This window comes from Urocitellus parryii, chromosome 7, assembly GCF_045843805.1.
Source record: "Urocitellus parryii isolate mUroPar1 chromosome 7, mUroPar1.hap1, whole genome shotgun sequence".
In the NCBI taxonomy this organism is placed as follows: domain Eukaryota; kingdom Metazoa; phylum Chordata; class Mammalia; order Rodentia; family Sciuridae; genus Urocitellus; species Urocitellus parryii.
Genome location: NC_135537.1, coordinates 118,752,405 through 118,775,111, shown reverse-complemented (window position 1 = coordinate 118,775,111; position 22,707 = coordinate 118,752,405). Strand labels below are relative to the sequence as shown.

Below are 22,707 nucleotides of genomic sequence, written 5' to 3'. Positions count from 1 at the left end.
AAGAGCCACGACTCGCACCTCAGATTAGAGTCTGTCTTGTTCTCAAGAGTCAAATCCAGAAAGTGAGGTTTGTAGGGTGTCCCTTGCCCTCCGCAGTCCAGAGACCTCTGGGCCCTGTCCTGGGGCTCCCACTCAGCCCTTTCATTAGGTGCTAGAGGAACTGAGGCCCAGTCTAGGGTCTGCTCTGGAAATGGGCAAGTCTGCCAAAGGCTGCTGGGCGTGAGGCTGGATATACTGAATGACTGGGAGGCACTCGGAGAAGAGTTTTATAGGGCAGTCCGGGGAGCAGGGGGGGGTTCACCCTGCTCTCCCCAGGGGGCAAGGCCGTTACTGTTAGGGGCGGGGCCTCTCGCTAGCCCCGCCCCAGCCTCGCCCGCCCAGCGGAGCTGCTGCCCGGGGAACCCAGTTTCCGAGGAACTTTTCAAGGCCTCCGGGCCACCACCGAGGACAGGGCGGGACGCGAGAGCGAGGCGCTCCCAGGGACCGGCCAAGTGAGGCGGCGGGCCCCGGCGGGCCGCCCGGAGGAGGCAGCTGCGCCATGGACGGGCCATCTTTCGGCGAGACGGCTCTGGTGCAGGCTCTGGCCGACCTATGCGAGCTGGACACGACACTGCTGACCGACATGGAAGGTTCGTTAGGACCGGGGGAAGCACGGGCGGCACTCGGGCCTTGTCTCCCCGGCCCTCGCGGGGCGCTGCGGAGCGGGCGGCGGCTCGGTGCTGCTGTGCACGCGGGGCTCTCTAACGTCTCTGGGCTGCGCTGTGGGCCTTGGGGTCCCGCCTTTCCGGCGTCCGCCATTGGTGTCTAGCGCAGCGCGTTGGGGTGCGGGCCCTCTGGGGCCGCACCTCGCTGGGTCCCTTGGCGACTCGGGTCGGGGCACGTGCGTCTCTAGGTGTCCGGGGCTCTGTACCGCGTCCCCAGTCCGGCGGCGGCGGAGGCTAGAGCTTGGGACCCGGGCGTCGCCGAAGCTCCGCCCCCGCCGTGACATCAGCGGGGGTTACTCACGGTCATTCCCTCCGGCCGAGAGTTCAGCTCGGCCCTGGAGCTCCTGCGCATGCGCACGGCGCTGTCTCTTGTTCCCCCCCCTCCCCTGAGGTACAGGTGTAGGGTCACATTGGCTTCCGTGCAAATTATTGAACATCTACAGAATACCGTCCCGGCCTAGGCACTGAGGGCTCACAGATCCAGGCTGTCCCTCTTATTGGGGAGTACAAGAGTTCCCAAGGAAACCCACAGACTGGTATTTAGTTGCGCTTCGGTGGGGCAGGGATGTGGCTACTTTAGGTCCAGCGGTCTGGAGAGGTCTCTTCCGACTGATTTGAGCCCTGGGACCAATGGGGAAGAATGTTTTCAGGCCAAGGCCAAGGCCAGGGCCCTGGGGAAGGACCTAAGTTTGAAGGTTAGTAGAGGGCTCTCCTACAGGGGATGAGCTGGCCCATTGAGGACCAGAGCAGAGCAGTGGTGCCCACTTGCACCCATTTTTAAATTTTTTTCAGTGCTGGAAGGAACTCAGGTTGTCCCCCCATGCCAGGCCAGGGCTCTATCACTGATCACACTCCAGCCTCTTAAACTGCATAAACCACTCTGGTGGTTATACCTAACGGTGGCAGCAGGTGCCAGTTAGGAGGCTGTGGCTTCCACTTTCTAGATGGTGAAAAATGAATCCCTCCGGGAGATTATCCTTCATGGTTGCTGTGCAGGAGTTTTAGAAACACCAGCTACTTGGCACTTCATGGCCGGGGAAGTTGAGACAAAAAGCACAAGCTGCCTGAATTCTCACAACCTGGATGGACTTGTCCATGGAGACTGTGGCCACCCTGGGGTTGGCAAAACCAACCCAACTAAGCCACCCCAAATCCTGCCTTACTGACTCAGCTAGCAGTTCTGTAGCTCTGGGCCCATTGGGCACAGCCCTAGAGTACCAGTATGTGGGTATTGGGGTCCAGACTTGAGCCTGAAGACTACTTACTTCCTTTGCTATCTTGCACAAACCCTCTCACCTGCTAAGCCTCAGTTTCCCCTTCCAGAAAAATGAAGATGCAAACGCTTCCTTCACAAGGGAGCTAATGCTGAGGGGTGTTCAGGCCTCTGGTCCGTCACAAAGGCCTCTACCTTTCCCACTGACTCGTGGACAGAGCCATGGTTGACTGAAGTAGGAGGATTGCAAGTTCAAAACCAGCTTCAGCAACGTAACAAGGCTCTGAGGAACTCAGCGAGACCCTGTCTCTGAATAAAATATAAAAAAGGGCAGGCTCAATAGTTAAGCGCCCCGTATTCAATCCCCAGTACCAAAAAGAATAAAAAATAGGAAAAGAAACATCATTGATGTGTGCAGCCATTGTAGATGACAAACAGGGCCCTTGAGCACCTCTTGATGGGATGGGGGCCCCCGTCTTCCCACTCCAGCAGTTGAGCTCTCAGTTTGCATTCACATTTTCTGTTTGTTCATTGTAGAAAAATCTGGAAGCACAGGTGAGCAAAAATAAAATCTCTCCCAAACCCACCACCCAGAGATAAACTGCTTACTGCTTGTATGTGTGTTAAGATGGCTGCAAACTCTTCATCCATTTTTTAAAAACTTTATCGAGGTATAATTTACATATCATAAAAAGCAAAGAAAAAATAATAATTTATGTGCCATTTTAGATGCATCAAGTGATTTTTAGTAAATTTACTGAGTTGTATGACCATCAGTAGTTGTAGAGTATTTTCATCATGCAGGTAAGATCTGTTGTGCATGTTTGTATTTCCCCCTCATTCTTCTCCCCAGCTGCAGACAACCATGACTCTCTCTATAATATTTATTTATTTATTTATTTATTTATTTTAGGTTTTAGGTGACCACAATATCTTTTTTTTTTTTTTTTAATATTTATTCTTTAGTTCTCGGCAGACACAACATCTTTGTTGGTATGTGGTGCTGAGGATCGAACCCGGGCCGCACGCACGCCAGGCTAGCGCGCTACCGCTGAGCCACATCCCCAGCCCGTGACCACAATATCTTTATTTTACATTTATGTGGTGCTGAGGATCGAACTCAGTGCCTCATGCAAGCCAGGCGAGCACTCTACCACTGAGCCACAACCCCAGCCCATATATATATATATATATATATATATATATATATACATATTTTTTTTAAATAAATTAGAATAGAATCCATTGGTCACAGCGGATTGGAAGCCTCTTGGCTCACATCAATGGCCAGAGAACAATCAAGTTTCCTCATTTATCTGCGTGATCCCTTGTTGATGGACATCTAGATTCTGGATTGTTTTGTTCCATAAACTGTGCTGCACCCTGAGACCAATCTTTGCCCAGATCCATAGGATGATAGGATGAGACTCTGGGAGAACTGCTGGTTATAGGCCTGAATGGTGCTTTCCAAACTTCTACCAGGCTTAGAACTGGTGTAGAGAGAGGTGGGTTGGGGGGTGTTAAGCCCAGGTGTCCTGAGGCATGAATGAGGAGCTTTTGGAGTCCCAAGAGGAGGAGTCCCACTGCCTCCAGCAGTGGAGGGAGGGGTGGGAGTGGGGTGTGTTGACTTGTGTGCTAGAAGTTTCCTCTTGTGGCTGGGCTGGAGGATCTTATGGACTGAGTACTTATTGCATGCCTGGCTCTGTGTTGATGATCTCATTGAATCCTCTCAACAGCCCCAATTGGGTAAACTTAGGATCTTTATCTTCCAGATGAAGGTCTTGAGGAACAGAGAGGGTGAAATAACTTGCCCAAGGTCACACAGTCACACAGGCACAACAGAGCCAGGATTCAGCCCCAGGCTCTGGGCTCCAGAGCTCCTGAGTTTCAACTGCTGGGCTCCTAAAACAGAGTGGCCAGTTGGGGAATGTGCTCTACATTTTTTTCTGCTGTCCTGGGAGTGGGTCATAGAGGGGCTTGGAGTGGCTTTTGAGCCAAGAGACTGAAAACTGGCACGAGGGAGCCAGCTGAGGGCCTTGAGCCTCACCCAGCCCTGCCGCCTGCCTCTGCCAAACCCTCTGTCATGTGAGTGGATTTTGGGGTGGGGCTGCCACCTGACGGTGTGCTCTGGGTCTGAGGCCAGCCACTGCACCCTGACCTCAGGTGAGCTCCACCTTCTCCCTTCCTTGCTCCCCGCTTGGGGTCCCTGGTGGCTGGGGAAAGAGAAGGAAGGAGAGCAGCTCTTACACATGTTGAGGATTATTATTAAGCCTGTGGTAGCTTCACCTCCCTGCTGAGGACTAATTTATCAGATCTTGCACAAGTTTAAAAGTGCAGAGGAGTTGAATGGAGACAGAATTGTGATTGGGGGCCAGGAAGGGGAACTAGGCCCAGCTGAGGAGTCTGAGGAGTTATTCTGGGGGCTGTGGGCAGCCCAGAGTCTTTGGTGAGACTTGTTCACTCTCCTGTCTGGATACCTTCATGTCTGCCCTGTCCCTCAGACCCCAGATATCTGCCAAGCTCTGATCAAGTGTGGCCTCCTGGTAGACCCTCCTGGGTCTCATCTCAGCCCCCCGACCCCAGTGCCACCTCACCCCAAGTGAGCAGAGCTCTCCTTGGCCTGATGTCCCTCCCTCTGTGTCCAACCCCACCTCTGGGGAGCCTTGTTTCTAGCCCATGTTTGACTGCTTTCTGGATCCAGACCCACCCTGGTGGAGAGGGCACACTGGAGGCCCTCTGCTGCCCACACCTCTCCCCAGGGTATCTCAACTTTCTTTCTAGCCCCACCAAGCACTGGCACTCCTTAGGAAACAACTCCAGGCTGCTTACTGCCCAGCTCTGGGCATAAATGTCCCCAGTGCCCCTCCAATCATGTTCTGCTGTCTCGGCATGGCATTCAAGATGTGCAAGATTGGCCAAGCCTGCCTCCCCGCCCCTCCTGTGACTTTGCCCACCCATTCAGAACCCACCTCTCAGGCCCACCCCTTCTCCCTCACCTCCACGTGCAGAGCCCTCAGGAGGAGAGCCTGAGAGGGGCGCTCTCTTCCCTTGCCTGTTTCTGCCTCTTGGTATCTGATCTACCTTTAATCCCAACATGGCCATGAACTGCTTTCTCTAGGGAAAGTATCCTGTCTTTCTGAACCACAGGGGCCTCCTTTGAAAAACAGGAAATGGTGGCTGTCAGTCCCCGAGAGTTGAGTCCTGATTCCTCTGCAGCTGCAGGGCTGGGGGAGTGCAGAGGACCGGGCTGGGAATGGGCCCAAGGAGGCAGGTGGCCAGTGACTGGGAGTTACCCCTTGCCCGACAGTAACTTAGCTGAACACAAACATCTCGAGTGACCTGGTCAGACCTGGTCAGCTCCAAGCAGGGGTTGCTGCCAGGTAGAGGCCTGAGATTTGGACTTTGCCTGCTGACGGGTATAGCCTGGGTTGGAAGTGTCTCTGGCCTTGTCTCCTGCCAGCCACATGCCCTGCATATGTGCTTTTTGACCCTGGGACTGGCAGGGACTTCACAGTCCTATCATCCTATGAGCCCTGCATCCGATGTATCCCACAGAGGTAGTTGGGGGTAGTGGGGACTTCTAAAACATGTCAGGGGCTCCTGGCAAGAGGGCAGGGAGCCTTAGAGCTGGCTCCAAGTGTGGAGCCCTCTGGGTTCAGGGCTTGTTAGCAGTGGGCGGGGGTGGGAGAGGGTGTGCGTGTGTGCTGTCTCCAATCCTAAAATTTTGTGACTTGGAGATTTTCCCCTAGATTTTCCCCTCCCAACTGACCTCCCCCACAAGCTTTCTCCCAGCAAACCTTGCACCTCCAAGTTGTTCCTACCAGGCTCGGGATGGAGCCCAAAGCTCTTCAAGTCCATCCTGCTATGTGCCCTTGAGCAAGAGCCTTGACTAAGGTTCTTATCTCTGACCTTTATGTTCAAGGGGAAGAGTATTAGAACAAATTTCCTGGACTTGTGAGGATCAGATGTGCTAATTTAGGTCAAAAGCATAAGTAGGGCGTGACACATAGTAGGCCGTCAACAGTGCCAGTTACTGTTGTTATTACCACTATATAGAACACTTACTGGGGACTTTGATATATTTAGCTCAACAAATGTTAGCAACAGTTCTCCAAGGAGCCTGTGCTAGAAGTTTCCAGAATGTTCCAGGCTATGGTTACAGTTCTGAGCACTGGCCGTGGGTTGGTCCTGGCTCTCTGCATGAGACAGGTCTATTAGGCGTCCCCTACTACCAAGCGGGGGACAAGCACCCTGTCCTTATCCATTGAAGGTGGAAGGAGATGGTGTCCCTGTGCACTGTGCAGGTGGGGATTCACTCCCAGCCCCTCCAGTTGCCAGCCTGGTGTGACTGACTCAGGCCCAGTGGCAGCTGACCGGGAGTGTGGGGGGGGGTGTGCCACCAATCGGAGGCCAAGCCCCTGGGTTGCTTCCCTGGAGGGCCAGCTGGGGAGGCTGAGGAAGCTCACTTCCTGTTGTGGGAAGTGGAGCAGATGTTTCTCCATCTCCCACCACAGTTGTTAGTTTCCTGGTTAAGTCACATTAAGGTGGCCTTGGAAATGCAAATGAAGTGCCTTTCAGGTTTCAGTCACACCACTCTGGTACTGAGCAGAGCACCTAAAAGTACATTAAGTACATTAAAAACAATAAAACCTAGTGCTGGCGATGCTGAGTAAATAGATGACACTGCAGACATGGTTGTAAAGGGATTTATCTTTCCTGGAAAGCAAAATGACTCTAAAATGACACAGGTTTAAAACAACCCAAAAGGGAGAGGAAACATTATAAGAAAGGCACAGCATTGCTATTGAGTCTAGGAATAATAATAAGGGACAGTGTGTGGGGTGGTCCCTTGAGTTTCAGTTTCTGGAATGATAAGAATGTGTACTGCACCCCGCCCTCGATTGAGACCAACTGTCGGAACTGGTGCTGAGTGACATCTTGCTTAATCACCATATTACAGCTTATATTAAGGATCACTGGTGTAGGTCAGGGACGAGCCCCTGGGGAATGGGGAAAGAGGACGGGTAACTGTTTTACAGGACAATATGGCCAGGTCCAGTGGAGGGGAGATTCTGAGGTGACATCCAAGTATGTTTTGAGGGAATTGGAATTTGCCAGGGGGACAGAGAATAATGGGAAGGGCATTCCTGGCAGAGGGGACCTCCTGGGCACATGCACAGTGGCATTAAGGAACAAGATGGGTTCAGAAAGCAGGCAGGGAGAACGAGGCTCTGCCGGAGCCCGACTGCAGACCACGCAAACCCAACAGGTGTTCGTACTGTGCTCAGGCCTGCAGGGGAAGGCTGGGGTCACAGAACTGGTTCCCACATTGGCTCTGCTGCCTCGAGGGAGCACAACAGAAACCTGGCTCCGAATTTGGCAGGGGGAGGGGCGGGCACATTGGGCCCTGGGAGTGGGGAGTGATTAGGAAGGCCTCAGGGAGGAGGCCGTGCCCGGCGACCCAGAAAGAGCTCTGTGTTGTTCCCCTGGGTTCTTGCACTATGCACACACTTCCCAAGCTGGGACCCATGACAAGGCAGCTTGGGACAGAATCAGGCTGGAGCTGAGGTTCACTCCTGGCCCTGGCAGGCTAGGGCTGCAGAGTAGGCCTTGGGCTCAGCAGATCTGGGTTGAAGTCCCAGATCCCACCTTGGCAGCAGAGGGACCCCAGGCACCGAGTCTCTGAGCCTTGGTTTCCGTATCCATCAAGAGGTCCTGTGACCAGGTGCACCAGGGCTCATCCCATTCCAAGAAGAACAGGCGCACACTTGTGCCCTCGGGGCATCTGTGAGCACACAAAGGGCAGCCTGTCCCCCTGTTGCATACATGACCAGCCAGAGGGTGCCAGCACCTGCTGATCTCAATGATCAGAAGGATCAAGGAGGGATTCTGGGCAGTTCAGGCAGGCGAAGCTGGTGCTCCCTGGAGTGATGGGCAAGTGCCATTTCCTCCCCAGCCCTGCAACCTCCATCGCCAGGCAGAGATGGCGTGCTCCAGGGTCCCGGGAGCCACCCACCCTGTGTCCTCCCCTGAAGGTGGTGCCCCACGGACTGACACCATTTACACCATTTACCCTTCACAGAACCTTTGATCTGCATTGCATGGGACCATTTGCAAATCTCTGAGAATCAGTGTCTACGGCCCAGATGACAGAGCCAGACAATCCTGGGTTTGGAATCCCGACTCCAGGGCCGCCTCTCCTGCCCACCACTCCCTTTGCTGCAGCCATCCCATCAAGCTTGTGCCCACCTCAGGACCTTTACACGTGCTCTTTCTTCTCTCCAGGATGTTCTTCCTCCCTTCTGGCCTGGTTTCACTCAGGTTCCACTCAGATACTCAGGCAGGCCTGGGCTGACCACCTCATTTACATGTCTGGGGTTCAGGGACTTGTGTGGGTTAGACAGATGGTAGACTTCTGTGATAGTCAGAGCTGGGCTCTCTGCAGGTTCATGGATTGATTCACAGCATGAATAGGCCAGAGGCGTTCAAGCCTGTTCCTCCTTGGCCTTCAGAGGGAACTTGGAGGTAGAGCCAGGAGGGGGTTCAGGTTTCCTGTTGGATCTTTTGAACTGTACCTTTACAAGCCAGCTTCCTGTTGGAGCTTGATAGAATCTGGGCAGGAGAGGAGGAGGGGAAAAGGAGGGCTCAGCCTTGGGGAGGGGCTTCACAAGCCTGGAAGATGGAGGATTCAGAGAGCATCTGGACCCACTGAGGCCTAGAACTGGGCCATCTCCCTTTCCCTCAGTTCCGAGAGTGTATAGAGACCAAAAGTGCTTCTCAGTGGCCACGGGCAGCCCAGAGCTCAGCTCCCCAGCAGCAGATGGTCCACAGTTTGGGCACCATGGGTGTGCCTTTTGAGACTTAACTGTCCCACTCCTAGGGAACTGGGACTTAACTGTCCTGCTGACCTGGGGTGAGACAAAAGAGGTACTCCCTTTAATGGGACACCTAGGTGCCCCACTTGCCTCACCCTAGTCTAGCCCTGTTAATTCCCCAGGAAAAAAATTGTTATGGAGCCTAGACTTGAATATTGCAAGGGTCAGACACTACTTGATTTTCCAGTTCTAGAGATTCCAGTTGGTGCAGAGGAAACCTCTGTTGAGGCCTTATTGGGTGGTGGGTGCTTTGCACACTTTGCTTTCCCAGAATCCTCATCCCTGGAGATTTGAAGAGTGGAGACTGGGCCTAGAGACTCAGAGAAGGGGAGTGACTTGCCTTAGGACACACAGCAAGTAGGGGCTGAAGGAAGAGCAGGCCCTGGCATATGGCTCCAGATCCCTGGATTGGCTACATCTTTAGGGGGAAGCTATGGGACCGGCTCTCAAGTTTCCATCCTACTCTTAACTCTGGCCATCAGCATCTGCAGAAATGGGCCAGCAAATCTGGCTCCAGGGAAGAACGAGGTGGGGTCTAACCAGGCCACAAGTTCCAGAGGATGGCTGTACCTTTACAAGCCACCAGGTGCCTGAGGGAACCCAGACTCTGTGCCCTGATCCTGTAGCTTAGCTGAAGCTGTGCCCTCGGCTTGAAGACCAGCCCTTTGTGCCAGGGTCGCATTCTTCCTCTTGGGAGCCTTCCCTGATTCCTGTGCCTCAGGGGGTCAATGAGCAACTGTCCTCTCCCTCCTTCCTCCTCAGTCCAGATAGGATGGGGGGACAGAGCAGGGAGGTGGCAGAAATAAGAAAGAAAAAAGGTGGAGAGGACAGGACTCTCTGGTGGCTCTAGTCCTCTGTCTCGGGTGAGTTTCAGATGGGCATCTACCTGCGGGTCCTGCCACACTCTAGGATTTGAAACTGGGGAACAAAGTCATGAAGAGACGGAGCCCGGGTAGTCCACTTTTGGGAGACTCCTGCCTGGAACCCAGCCCCTGTGTCCTGCTGTGCCGGGACTCTTTCTCGACTTGTTCACCTGAGCTCAGGCCTTTTCCAAAAGCAATGCTTTGTTTTTGTTGGAGGGTGGGGGGTTGGCAGTGGAGCATGTGAGCACCCACAGGCTGACCAGAGAGGGAGGTAGAGGTGCCAGAAAAGACTTTTGTTGTCCTTGGAACCTCCCACGAGGCCATGAAGGAAGAACCTGGGAAAGTGGTGGGGGCAAGGTGTATGTGAAAGAAACATGGCTGCATCTTCCATTTTCTTCTGAAGAGAGATCGGGGTCCCCAAGAGACCCCAGCACCCCAACATAAGCTGCTGAGACACTGGGCTGACCTGCCCAGGATTCCGCCCTCCCACGTTGCAGCAGAATGGGGACTGTCCTTGCAATTTGAGGCTGTCGGGCTGCTAGCCAAGCTCTGGTCATTTGTCTGAGTGGTGTTGAACTTTTACCTTTGACAGAAGGGGAGCCAGGCTTAGGTACCACCCTGCTACAAACCCTCAGAGCCTGTCACCACTGCCTTTCTCACAAAGGGTCTCAGGGACTGGGTGCTGGTCTCCTAGGCCTATATGATGGTGAGTCAGTCAGTTTTGATAACTACTGGGATCTGAGACCCAGAAGTGGTGTGCAGACATCACTGACCGCAGAGGGACGTCCGAGCTGGGAGTCAGTAGACGCTGGATTGTCAAATTTGGGGCAGGCGGTTCCCTTGCTTATTCTAAGCTGCAGTTTTCCCTAGGTGATCTTCTGGATTGGGGTCGTCAGACCCTTCCTTGAGGTGAGGGTTAGCCCCACACTAGGGCTGCCCCTGAAGGGAGAGGTCCCTGTACCCACTGTGGGCAACATCTGGGAGCCCTTGGCCTTAATTCAGAGCCACATATTCTCTCTCTTACTTTTGCCCTTCAAACCGGGAGATAAGCTTGTCCCATTTCCCGGGGTAGTAAACTGAGGCTTGAGCGGTCCAGGCTCGCTCAGGGTGAGCTAGCAATTTGTAACCACAGAGCTCCGGGCGTTGCATCCCTGCCGGGTCCTCCCCTGCCCGACCCCCAGCTCCGCGGCACTTCTCGGAAGTGGTAATGGGAGGAGCGGGGAGCTGGTGTGGGGGATGACCGCTAGTAACCCCGGCGGACGCTGGCGCCGAGCGGGTTAAAGGCGGACGCCCGCGAGTAACCCCGGCCCCATTCAGCGCCGTGGGGTGAAACCCGAGCCCAGCCGCCGTCGGGGTGGGGCGGGGCCCTAGTGAGGCGGCGGCACTGCTGCTGATTGGTCGCGCGCGCTCACCCCATGCCCGGCCCGCGGCCCCGAGGAGGGCGGGGCTGGAGGCGGGGCCTCGTTGAGGGGCGGGGCCTGAGGGCCGGTCGGGGCGGGGCTCTCTGAGGCTCTCAGCCGGCTTTAAAACTCCGCCGAGCCTTGACAGGTGAAGTCGTCGCGGGGACGCGGTCAGAGCCAACCGCCTGGACGCCCCGAGGGGGCGGGGGGCGCGCTACGGAGCCATGGATTGCACATTCGAAGGTATTTGTTGGAAGACCTCCGTTTCCTTTATCACGTTGCCTCTGGCCTCCGCTGCCGGTCACCGTCGCGGGTTCTCACAGAGGGGGCGTGGAGGCCCCTTCCTCAGGGAGAGGGCGCACCAGTTCCCGGCTCCCCCGGGGAAGTTGATAGACCACCCTCCAACCCCGTGAGTCCCCTCTGCAGCCCGAGGAGTGGGTTTGCTCAGAGACGCAACAGCAGAACGGTTACACTAATGGGGTTTAAGTGGCTTTCCCCACATCTCCTTCTCTGGGCAGGGTCAGGAAGAGGCAAGGGGTAGGGCCAGTTGTCTTGTCTGCCAGGCAGTCCCACTATAAAAGCAAATGCTGTCTGTCCAGACTTCTTCCTCCTCGTACAGACTTGTTGGGTCGCCCTGCTTCTTGTGAGGAGTAGAAAGTGGGAGTCCTGGACTGTCTACATTGTCAATTTCTATTTGGGGGGACTGTTTCCCCCATCTATAAAGAGGGTCTCACCTGAAGTGGGCTAAGGAGGGGGAGTCCTGCAATGAGAAATACAGTATGACTTTATGATCTGCATAAATCTGAAGGGACCACAAAGTGTTTCTTTTTGAGGATCCAGGGAAGCTGAGTCTGCCATGCCCTCTTTCTCTGTTGATAGCCTTAGACAGGTCCCCTCTTGGAGTGATGTTCTTGCCTTGGCATCTGTGGGTAGGCAATGTTGTCTCCACTCTGCTGAGCAAAGCTTCAGGCAATGCTGCCAAAAAGGGTTTAATCCTTTCTGTTGTACAGATGAGGAAACTGAGACGCAGTGAGAGGAGGGGAGTAGCCCAAGCCCTAACCAAGTGGTAGGCAGGTGGTCAGCAGGGCTGATAGGCAGGGATGAAGCTCAGGGTGGGGGACTTGAGAATACTGTAGGACCCTGGGATTGTGCTTATGGATCCCAAAGAACCCTTTGATCCAGTATGTGGCCTCCCTGAGTGGGTTAGAGGGCCCTGGGCTGAGCCAGTAAGGCTGCTAGTCGCCAGCTCGGGAAGAGGGCCCTTGGCCAGGCTGGGACTGAGGCAGGGAGTATGTCCCAGTCTGTACGAGGAGGAAGAAGTCTGGACAGACAGCATTTGCTTTTATAGAGGGGAAACCAAAGCCCTGAATGGCCAGACCTGGGTGCCGAGGCCACTTGGCTGCAGCAGGGCCTGGGTTTGTGCCCAGAACACACAAAGACACACTGGTTGGCTATGTGGCCAGCAGCTGGCTCAGGCCCAAGTCTCTGTCTGTTCAGCGGAGGAATGGGTTAGTGATAGCAGCCTCCTTCTTTGGTACAGCAGGGAAAGGTGCAGAGGTTTGGCATTTTGTGAACCTGGGTTTGAATCCCCTGCATGCTCTTGGAATGCTTGTGGCCCTTATTGAACTCGGTGTCATTTTTTGCTTCCAAGATAGGTGGGCTAAACTTCTGAGTAGGGGTAGAGGCCTTGGGGTCAGGTTGGTCTGGATTTAATTTTGTTAGACTAGTAACTCTACTGTTCAGTTTCTTCATCTTTAGAAGGGAGCACCACATTCTATGCAGTACTTTCTTGCAGCTGAATGTCAGGGGGATTATGAGTGCAGTTTAGCCCCATCAATGTGGGTGGTCCCAGTGTGGACGTGGATCTTGATTCAGGCCTACCCTTTTGGCCATTTCTGGACTCTTCTTAGCATGGGCGAGGACCCTGCTCTGACCTGGGCTTCTCTTGGAGGTCTGCCCTCTTGGTTGGCCCTCTCTGGAGATCCTAGGCTGTCCCAGGAGGAGTAGGCCATGACTGCACAGCTGGGTCTGGGCACAGGCCATCTCGCCACCTCCTCAGGGGCTCCTTTCTCAGCACCTATATATTCCCCCTGCAAATTGAGAAGATGGGTGTCATCACTTACCCCTCAATAGTCTCAAATTCTGTGTCTAGAGGAAAGCTTTGAGGAAAGAGTCCAGAAATGCCCAGTAGGTGGGAATGGGGCCCACTGCACCTATATGAAGACCCTCTCTATCCTGTAGCCACTTGCCTTCTACCTCTGAGTCCTATGGCCAGGTACCTTCCAAGAACTGGATCTGCTAGGACTCTTCACCACGATAGGTCCTGGAGTGTGTGGTAATGGAGGACTGCCTGGAAGGACAGGAGAGGCTGTCTGGAAAAGCTTGTCACCTGCTAGGCAATCACTTGGTGCCACTTCAAATCCACATTGTAGATGTGCAAGAATGTAGGGATTCAGAGGTGGCTGTTCCACGGAGATAGGAATGAAAGTTTACCGTGGTCTACATCAACCTATAGGAGCTTGGGGGTTTAGCAGTTCTTAGCCTGTGCCAGGTCCAGGGTTCAGTTCCCAGCACTAAGCCAAATAACACAAACAAGACCTCCTCTAAAATACAGGCCATCCCTGGCTCCCCAGAAAGTTGTTTGGTTCTGGGCAAGTTTTTTTTTTTTTCCCCCAGATGGGGTCTGGCTGTGTTGCCCAGATTGGCATCAAAATTCCTGGGCTCATGGGATCCTCTTGCCTCAACGTCCCAAATAACTGGGATTACAGGCATGTGCCACCACACTTGGCTTAGGCAGGGATTTTTGTCTTGTTCATGGTGCCTGTCATGGGGTAGGCACTTGGTACCTGCTTATTGAATGATGAATGGATGAATGAATGAATGAACAAGCGTGGGCCCACCGTGTGCGATGGACTGAGTGTGTTGTCAGACGATCAGGCAAACATGGGGCTGTGGTAGGGGGTCAGACCCTGAAATGCGTAATCTCAGACCTGACCCCCAGCTCAATCCAGACGAGTGGTGGGGCAGGGTAGGGAGCCTCGTGGTGTCTACCCTGTCCAGTGTTGTTAGGCTGTTGGACACACGTGCTGGATCAGATGTCGCTGAACACGTGTCTGAGAGACGGCTGTTTGTCAGAGAGTGCTGGCTTGTGTAGGTGGCTCCTGTTGCTGTGGATTTACCCCCACACGAACAGCTGTGGGTGATCAGGGAGCAGACAAACAGGCCCTGCTCAGGTCCAGTCTCCACTCATAAGCTCTTCTCTCTTCCCCAGACATGCTCCAGCTCATCAACAACCAAGACAGCGACTTCCCTGGCCTGTTTGATCCACCCTATGCTGGGGGTGGGGCAGGGGACACAGAGCCTGCCAGCCCCAGTGCCAGTTCCCCAGGCAGCTTGTCTCCGTCTCCTGCCTCACTGAGCTCCCCTTTGGAAGCCTTCCTGGGGGACCCTAAGGCGGCATCCCCACCTTTGTCCCCTCCCCAGTCTGCACCCACCCCCTTGAACATGTACCCATCTGTGTCCCCCTTCTCCCCTGGACCTGGTATCAAAGAAGAGCCAGTGCCACTAACCATCCTGCAGCCCCCTACCCCACAACCCCTGTCGGGGACTCTCCTGCCCCAGAGTTTTGCATCCTCAGCCCCCCCACAGTTCAACTCAGCCCCTGTGTTGGGTTACTCCAACCTTCCTGGAAGCTTCTCAGCAGGTAAGAGGGGTGTATGGAGGGAGGGGACATTGGGGACAAGGCTGCCAGGAACACAGGAAGAAGTGTCAGTCATGGTCCTAGTGGAGGAACTTGCAGGTTCTAGAAGTTGAGTGTCCACTGTGCGGGCTGGGTCGCCCCATTGCTAGCGGCATTTCTCTGTCCTGGGTGCCGGGTGGAGTACCGCCTCCCACCAGAGGCCTGGCTGGCACATTTGCATCAGATCCTAGGCAGGGCCTGTCCCGATAGAAAATATGGGAATATTCCAGATAGGGACCATGACTCATTTGGGGCCATACGATGGCAGAGCTGAAGAGCAGGTTGAAAGTGGGTGAGGGCAGCCTTTGCCCGCAGCCCCAGGCTTTGTCTCTGCAGGGACCCCTCCTGGGAGCACCCAGCAGCTGCTGCCTGGCCTGCCCCTGGCTTCCCCGCCAGGGGTCCCACCTGTCTCCTTGCATAGCCAGGTCCAGAGTGCGGCCCCCCAGCAGCTGCTGACAGCCACAGCGGCCCCTGGAACGACCACTGTAACTTCACAGATCCAGCAGGTCCCGGTGAGGGGGTCTGGCCAAGCTGTGGGAAGGTGGTGGCCCTCAGCCCCTACACACAGCTTACGGCCCAGGCCTCTGCCACCCCAGGTCCTGCTGCAGCCCCACTTCATCAAGGCAGACTCCCTGCTCCTGACCACCATGAAGACCGATGTGGGGGCCACTGTGAAGGCTGCGGGTATCAGCTCCCTGGCCCCCGGCACCGCTGTACAGACAGCGCCCTTGCAGGTGGGCAGTCTGGACTGGGCAGAGGCTGCGGGGGCGAGGGGGGACCCTGTGCACGTGCATGTCCTCCTGGTAACCTGTGCCTGGCCCTGCAGACCCTGGTGAGTGGCGGAACCATCCTGGCCACAGTCCCGCTGGTTGTGGACACTGACAAGCTGCCCATCAACCGGCTGGCAGCCGGCAGCAAGGCTGCGGGCTCAGCTCAGAGCCGTGGCGAGAAGCGCACAGCCCACAATGCCATCGAGAAGCGCTACCGCTCTTCCATCAACGACAAGATAGTGGAGCTCAAGGACCTGGTGGTGGGCCCCGAGGCAAAGGTGCGGGCAGAGCCTGCAGAGGTTCAGGCTGGGGCAACCAGAGCCCTGTCTACTCGTTCCACTTTACTGAGGGCCTTTGAGATAAAGTGCATGGGAGGGTATGCTCGGCCTGGTTGTGTAGCAGTGAACAAGAGGGACAGAAATCCTACCCAAAGGAACTGACATTCTAATAGGGAGACAGACATTTACCAGAATAGGTAAGTCAGTGTTTGAGGACCCCACATGGTGCCAGGAAAGAAAATAGGGCAGGAAGAATATGGTAAGAATTGCAAATCTAAATTGGGTGATCAGAGAAGACCTTGGTAAGATGATACACGAGCAAAGACCTGCGGTATGTGTTTTAGATATTAATCCTTATTTCTGCCTGGGAGGTAGAGGTAGGGACTGTTGGGGAATATTTGCACAGGAACATTTTAGGCAGAAGGAATAAGTGCAGAGGTCCTGAGGCAGCTGTGTGGCAAAGTAACTTTGTGCTCCCTTGCTAGGTGCCCGCAGCCAGACCTGACTAGCCAACTGTTTTCTCTCTCTTGCCCCCTAAAGCTGAATAAGTCTGCTGTCTTGCGCAAGGCCATCGACTACATCCGCTTCTTACAACACAGCAACCAGAAACTCAAGCAGGAGAACCTAAGTCTGCGAACTGCTGCCCACAAGAGCAGTGAGTCCTGGCCTCCCCTCCCCTGCCTCTGGCCACACCCTGCCCAGGCTCTGGCCCTGCCTCCAGTAGGCCGGACCTCCCCTCAGCCCTGGCCCCACTTTCAGTTCTGGCTGTGCAGTGACCAGCCCTGTCCCAGCTTCCCCGTCCCTTAGAACCTGGGCCATACCCCACCCCACCCCACCCTACCCCACCCTAGGGCCCTGGGCTCTGATGAGACATATTTGGTGTTCACCCCAGCTCTGTTCTTTCTGGCCAGCAGAATCACTAAAGGATCTGGTGTCCACTTGCAGCAGTAAAGGAAACACAGATGTGCCCATGGAGGGTGTGAAGACTGAGCTGGTGGACACACTGACCCCACCACCTTCAGATGCCGGCTCACCCTCCCAGAGCAGCCCCTTGTCCCTTGGCAGCCGGGGTAGTGGCAGTGGTGGCAGCAGCAGTGACTCGGAGCCTGACAGCCCGGTCTTTGAGGACAGCCAGGTTGGCTCCTGCAACACTGCCCCTTGTCCTCTCCCAGGGATCTCTTCTGAGTCCTAGGACTGGATCAGGGAGAGGCCCCTAAAGGAGTTGACCTGCCAGTTCATAGACAGAAAAACAGGCCCAGAGCCCTGCGGGGCCCGGACTCCTCCTGTAGCCCTGTGTTCCCCGGGGGCTGTCCAGCTGCGTCCTCACCTCCTGCCCTCCACCTCCAGGTGAAGCCAGAACAGCTGTCATCTCCCCACAGCCTGGGCATGCTGGACCGCTCCCGCCTGGCCCTGTGCACACTTGTCTTCCTTTGTCTGTCCTGTAACCCCCTGGCCTCCCTGCTGGGTGGCTGGACGCTTCCTGGCCCCTCGGATCCTGTGGATATCCACCACAGTTCTGGGCGCAGCATGCTGGGCACCGAGGGCAGAGGTAGGACAGGCCAGCCCAGGGATATTTGGGAGGGACTTTTGGGTTGTAGACCTGTGGCTGTGGACTGGGGGCTCTGGATTCCCTGGGAGCCCAGCCCTTCCTTCTGTCCACAGATGGCCCTGACTGGGCCCAGTGGCTGCTGCCCCCTGTGGTCTGGCTGGTCAATGGGCTAGTGGTGCTGGCTTTCTTGGCATTTCTCTTTGTCTGTGGGGAGCCAGTGACACGGCCCCACTCCGCCCCTGCTGTGAACTTCTGGAGACATCGCAAGCAGGCTGACCTGGACCTGGCCCGGGTAAGGGATTAGCCGGGGAGAGAGTGGGCAGGGCAGCATCAGGGCCTGCAGGCCAGGAGGTGCTGAGCAAGCCCCTGGCTCCCTGCTTTCTGTGTGCACCATGAATCTGCCTGGTTCTTCACTCTTGCTCCCCCCTCAGACTTTCACTGACTCCTAGACAGAATGAGACCCTTGGAGGCCACATCATTTCTCACCTAGAAATTCCTTGTTCCCAGGGGGACTTCGCCCAGGCTGCTCAGCAGCTGTGGCTGGCCTTGCAGGCGCTAGGCAGGCCCCTGCCCACCTCCCACCTGGACCTGGCCTGCAGCCTGCTCTGGAACCTCATTCGCCACCTGCTGCAGCGACTCTGGGTGGGCCGCTGGCTGGCCGGCCATGCTGGGGGCCTGAGAAGGGACTGTACCCTGAGGGCGGACGCACGCACCAGCGCCCGAGATGCGGCCCTCGTCTACCATAAGCTGCACCAGCTGCACACCATGGGTATGACTGGGCGTGGAGCTGGGCAGAGGGGCGCCACCGTGCTGCCTCACGTGGCCTCCTGGCCTCATGCCCCACCTGCTTTCCAGGGAAGTACACGGGTGGGCACCTGGCTGCCACCAACCTGGCACTGAGTGCTCTGAACCTGGCAGAGTGTGCGGGGGATGCCGTGTCCATGGCAACGCTGGCGGAGATCTATGTGGCAGCTGCCCTGAGGGTCAAGACCAGTCTGCCAAGGGCCCTGCACTTTCTGACAGTGAGTGGGTGGTGAGCTGGTGGGGACGGGGCTGGGGGCTTGTCTTTGCAGCTCTTTCCCGTGGTTCCTGGGCATGGGGCTGCACAGAAGGTGGCAGCTGGTTACGAGGTGGGCTCTAGGCCCAGCTAGGGTCTCAACAGGGGTCTGGGTTTGAGTCCCTGCCTGGCGCCAGTGTGACAGCCCAGCTCCCCTCCCCCACAGCGCTTCTTCCTGAGTAGCGCCCGCCAGGCCTGCCTGGCACAGAGTGGCTCAGTGCCTCTTGCCATGCAGTGGCTCTGCCACCCCGTGGGCCACCGTTTCTTCGTGGATGGGGACTGGGCCGTGCGCAGTGCCCCGCGGGAAAGCCTGTACAGCTTGGCCGGGAACCCAGGTGCTCTCTCACCCCTGCCCCTGTCCCTCATCCTGTGCCTTGTCCCCCATTCCTGTCCCTCATTATCCCCTGCATCTCTGGATGTCCTCCCCCCAGATTACCCCCCCGTGTGGGTCGTAACTGCAGGGCTGTGGGGACTCAAGGCCTGGCTGGTCCTCTGTTCCAGTTGAGGCTCTTCAGAAGCAACATATAGGCCAGAGGGATGACAGTTGATTTGAGAGGCGACCCCAGGCCACCTCGGGCCGCCTCACTGTGGAGTGAGGAAGTGAGACAGGGAAGGGGTGGCGCCTTTGAAGCCAGTGTGCAGGGGCTGGGCCGTTTTCCACCTGCCTATGGCAAGGGCTGCTCCTAGGACCAAAGCTGGCACTTGCAATGAGAACGGGGTGGTCCCCGCCCATTCAGGAAGAAGGCCTTGGTGGATGTTAAGTGGGGGGTGGGCTCCTCCTCACTCACCCCCTCTTACCCACAGTGGACCCCCTGGCCCAGGTGACACAGCTGTTCCGTGAACATCTCCTGGAGCGTGCACTGAACTCTGTGGCTCAGCCCAGCCCCAACCCCAGCCCCGGGTCAGCTGATGGGGACAGGTAAGTGTTCCTGTGCCTCCAGATACTACCAACATGTAGTCCGGGAACAACCCTGTCTAGGGATCTGTGTGGATTACCAGAGCTGGGACTGTTGTCCACTTGCTGGGTGGCCCCCGAGCCTGTGTTGGTCTCGTTTTCCCCACCAGCCAGGCAGAATGTGGCCCTTGGCAGAGCCATGGGGTCAGGCTGTCCCCAGGTAGGCATGTAGGACCAGCTCTCCCACAGGACTCCCAGGACCCCTGCCATCTGTTCTAACAGCCAGTCCTCTCCTGCCACAGGGAATTCTCAGATGCCCTAGGATACCTGCAGCTGCTGACCAGTTGTTCTGATGCTGCTGGGGCTCCTGCAGGCAGCTTCTCCATCAGCTCTAGCATGGCCGCCACCACCGGTGAGCCTGAGACCCCTGCCCCAGGCTTGCTGCTTAGCCCAGACACTGTGGCTGAAGGTTCAGGGCACCCCTCCATCCTCTGCAGGCACAGACCCCGTGGCCAAGTGGTGGGGCTCACTGACGGCGGTGGTGATTCACTGGCTGCGGCGGGATGAGGAGGCAGCTGAGCGGCTCTACCCCTTGGTGGAGCACCTGCCCCGTGCCCTGCAGGAGACCGAGTATGTGCGAGGCCAGATTCTCCCTGCCCTGCCCCCGCTCCCCCCCTCCCGGCCCCTCAGCACTGTACTTGCACCCGCCTTTGCTCTGTGTGGTCAGGGTCACCGTGCTTTGTTTCCCCTAAGTCCAGAATCAGGGCAGATGGGTGGGCATTCGCTGACTGGCACTCTTCTGCTCTGGCCCCCACAGGAAACCCCTGCCCAAGGCGGCCCTGCACTCCTTCAAGGCTGCCCGGGCTGTGTTGGGTCGTGGAAAGGCAGAGTCTGGCCCAGCCAGCCTGGCCATCTGTGAGAAAGCCAGCGGGTACCTGAGGGACAGCCTGGCCACCACACCAACTGGCAGCTCCATTGACAAGGTGAGGGGTAGGCTGGGGGCCTGCCGGTCTGGGTCACTGCCTTCTCCTCTCTAGTCATTTGGGGTTCGCCCAAGGAGCTCAGGACTGGGGGCCTTGGAGACTTTGCTTTGGGCTACAGTTTAAGTCCAGGGAAGAATGACTCTCCCTGTCTGGGCTGAATCCTCATGCCCAGGAGGGGTGTGGGCTCCCTGGAGGGCTGCTCCTGGGGTGGGTGGTGACCTGGGGGCCTGGAGAGGTGGGCGGGGCGTGCATTGCTGCTGCATTGCGCTTGTGTGGCGGGTGCAGTGCCTCAGCAGTGCAGCCCTGAGCCGGCAGCCTCCCTCCCAGAACTGGAGCCGCCTCACGACCCTGCCTGCCCTACCTGCCACCCCCAGGCCATGCAGCTGCTCCTGTGTGACCTGCTCCTCGTGGTCCGCACTAGCCTGTGGAGGCAGCAGCAGCCCCCAACTTCAGCACAGGTGGCTCAGGGTGCCAGCAGCGGCCCCCAGGCCTCTGCCCTCGAGCTACGTGGCTTCCAACGGGACCTGAGCGGCCTGAGGTGTCTGGCACAGAGCTTCCGTCCTGCCATGAGGAGGGTGAGTCCTGTGGGCCCCCCACCTCACAGTGAGGACCTGAAGCAACAGTTGCCAGGAGGGAGAGAGCAGGGACCCGGCCGAACTTCAACTCTGCTGCCCCTCCCAGGTGTTCTTACACGAGGCCACAGCCCGGCTGATGGCAGGGGCCAGCCCGACCCGGACACATCAACTCTTGGACCGCAGTCTGAGGCGGCGGGCAGGTCCTGGTGGCAAAGGTGAGGGTGGCTGACCTTACAGAGATGTGGGGGCCCTGGCCCGGCATGCAGCCCTCTCCACTACCCCTTCCCTCGCCCAGGTGGGAGGGGCTCAGATGGGGTGTGCCGGACACTGGGGATGACTGCACGTGGGCGGGCGTGAGAGTGTGTGTGTGTGTGGGGGGGGCGTGAGCTAGGAACTGAAATCCACTGGAGGTGACACCATTTGCGGTATACAATGCATTTGTGAATTTGAGTCTGTGTTCTACTGGGAAAGTCGTCAGGGGCTCCATATCTGAGCCTCTGACGGTGGGCACAGGAGAACCCGCGTGACTTGGGGCTGGTCCTCGACCGCCCCGCCCACAGGGTGGAACGGTAAGATAGCCCCGCCCCTGATGCAGCCCTGTGTGCGCAGGCGCGGCGGGGGAGCTGGAGCCGCGGCCCACGCGGCGGGAGCACGCAGAAGCTCTGCTACTAGCCTCCTGCTACCTGCCGCCCGGCTTTCTGTCGGCGCCGGGGCAGCGCGTGGGCATGCTGACCGAGGCGGCTCGCACGCTGGAGAAGCTGGGCGATCACCGGCTTCTGCACGACTGCCAGCAGATGCTCATGCGCCTGGGTGGTGGGACTACAGTTACCTCCAGCTAGACCTCCGGCGTCGTCCAGTCTCCGTGTCCCGGTCTCCACGGCTCACCCGCGGCTGCTCCGTCCCTGAGGGGTGGGAGGCGGGAGGCGCAACCCACCACCCCAGCCCGCTCCTCAACTTGACAAGCGGCCGTCAGGATGGTGCTGACCTCTGGTGGCCGATCGGGGAACTACAGGAGCCGAATCGGCCTTGTTCCCCCCACCGCCCTTGCTCTGCAGGCACCTTAGTGGCTTTTTCCTCGCTTTTCTAGGGGGAGGAGGGGTACCTTTCTTTGAGCTGAGGGGGGCCCTTCCCCAAGGTACCTCTTTCCCTTCTGGGGGAGACTTGTACATAGTGTAGATGGGTGGGCCCCCGTGGGCCAGCCTCCTTGCCTCGGAGGCTCATGTGCTACTTTTGCAAACTTTATTTTCGTAGGTTGAGAAGTTTTGTACAGAGAATAAAAAATGACATTATTTATAACCTTGGTTTTGTTCCTTTGGGGATGAATATGTGTGCTGGACATGCTGACCACACACCTTAGGGCCTTTTTCTTCAGCACCAATGCCAAGGCCTCCCATCCTCCACCCCCCATAGGACAGACCTTATGACCCCTAGCTGACCTACCCCACTCATCTCGGGCCAAATGTTCATCTGTATTCGGTTAGGGCCTTGATGGTTTCAAGTTGTCCCTGAAATTCCTGGCCCCAACTAGGTCTGGGGTGACTTGGAAAGACAGTGTCCTCCAGGGCCTGTTTGACAGGAGCTGTAACTTGGGCCTCCTAAGTTACAGCTGGCAGGGACTGGCCCAAGCCTTCTGGAGTGTCTCAGCTCGCTCACCACCTCCTGCCTGTCCTCGGAGAAACCCTGGATCAGTTAGAATCTGAGGTCACATAGGCAGGTGAGACCATCTGAGGGTGTCTCCTGTTCTCCAGAAATGGGCTGGATCCCTGATCACCCCCCACCTAAAGTCTGGTCCCCAATCCCAGCAGA

At 56.9% G+C, this 22,707-nt stretch overlaps 1 protein-coding gene across 3 annotated transcripts; it reads left to right on the top strand.

The window, feature by feature from the left end:
- The first annotated feature begins 380 nt into the window (after positions 1-380).
- Srebf1 (sterol regulatory element binding transcription factor 1) lies at positions 381-22,689 on the top strand. 3 transcript variants are annotated; one of them, XM_026408704.2, is made up of 19 exons: positions 381-629; positions 14,327-14,758; positions 15,131-15,306; positions 15,391-15,528; positions 15,621-15,842; positions 16,383-16,497; positions 16,754-16,977; positions 17,190-17,391; positions 17,505-17,683; positions 17,899-18,160; positions 18,247-18,413; positions 18,615-18,783; positions 19,253-19,367; positions 19,646-19,755; positions 19,841-19,973; positions 20,161-20,326; positions 20,701-20,901; positions 21,008-21,116; positions 21,511-22,689. In XM_026408704.2, exons 1-19 carry the CDS (start codon positions 539-541, stop codon positions 21,738-21,740), a joined length of 3,441 nt encoding a protein of 1,146 aa, XP_026264489.2. In that variant the 5' UTR covers positions 381-538; the 3' UTR covers positions 21,741-22,689. The 3 variants fall into 3 exon arrangements, with proteins under 3 accessions (XP_026264489.2, XP_026264490.2, XP_026264492.2); XM_026408705.2 differs by having other exon boundaries at positions 16,757-16,977; positions 21,511-22,688; XM_026408707.2 differs by lacking the exon at positions 381-629 and adding an exon at positions 11,209-11,298 and having other exon boundaries at positions 16,757-16,977; positions 21,511-22,688.
- Positions 22,690-22,707: the final 18 nt, after the last annotated feature.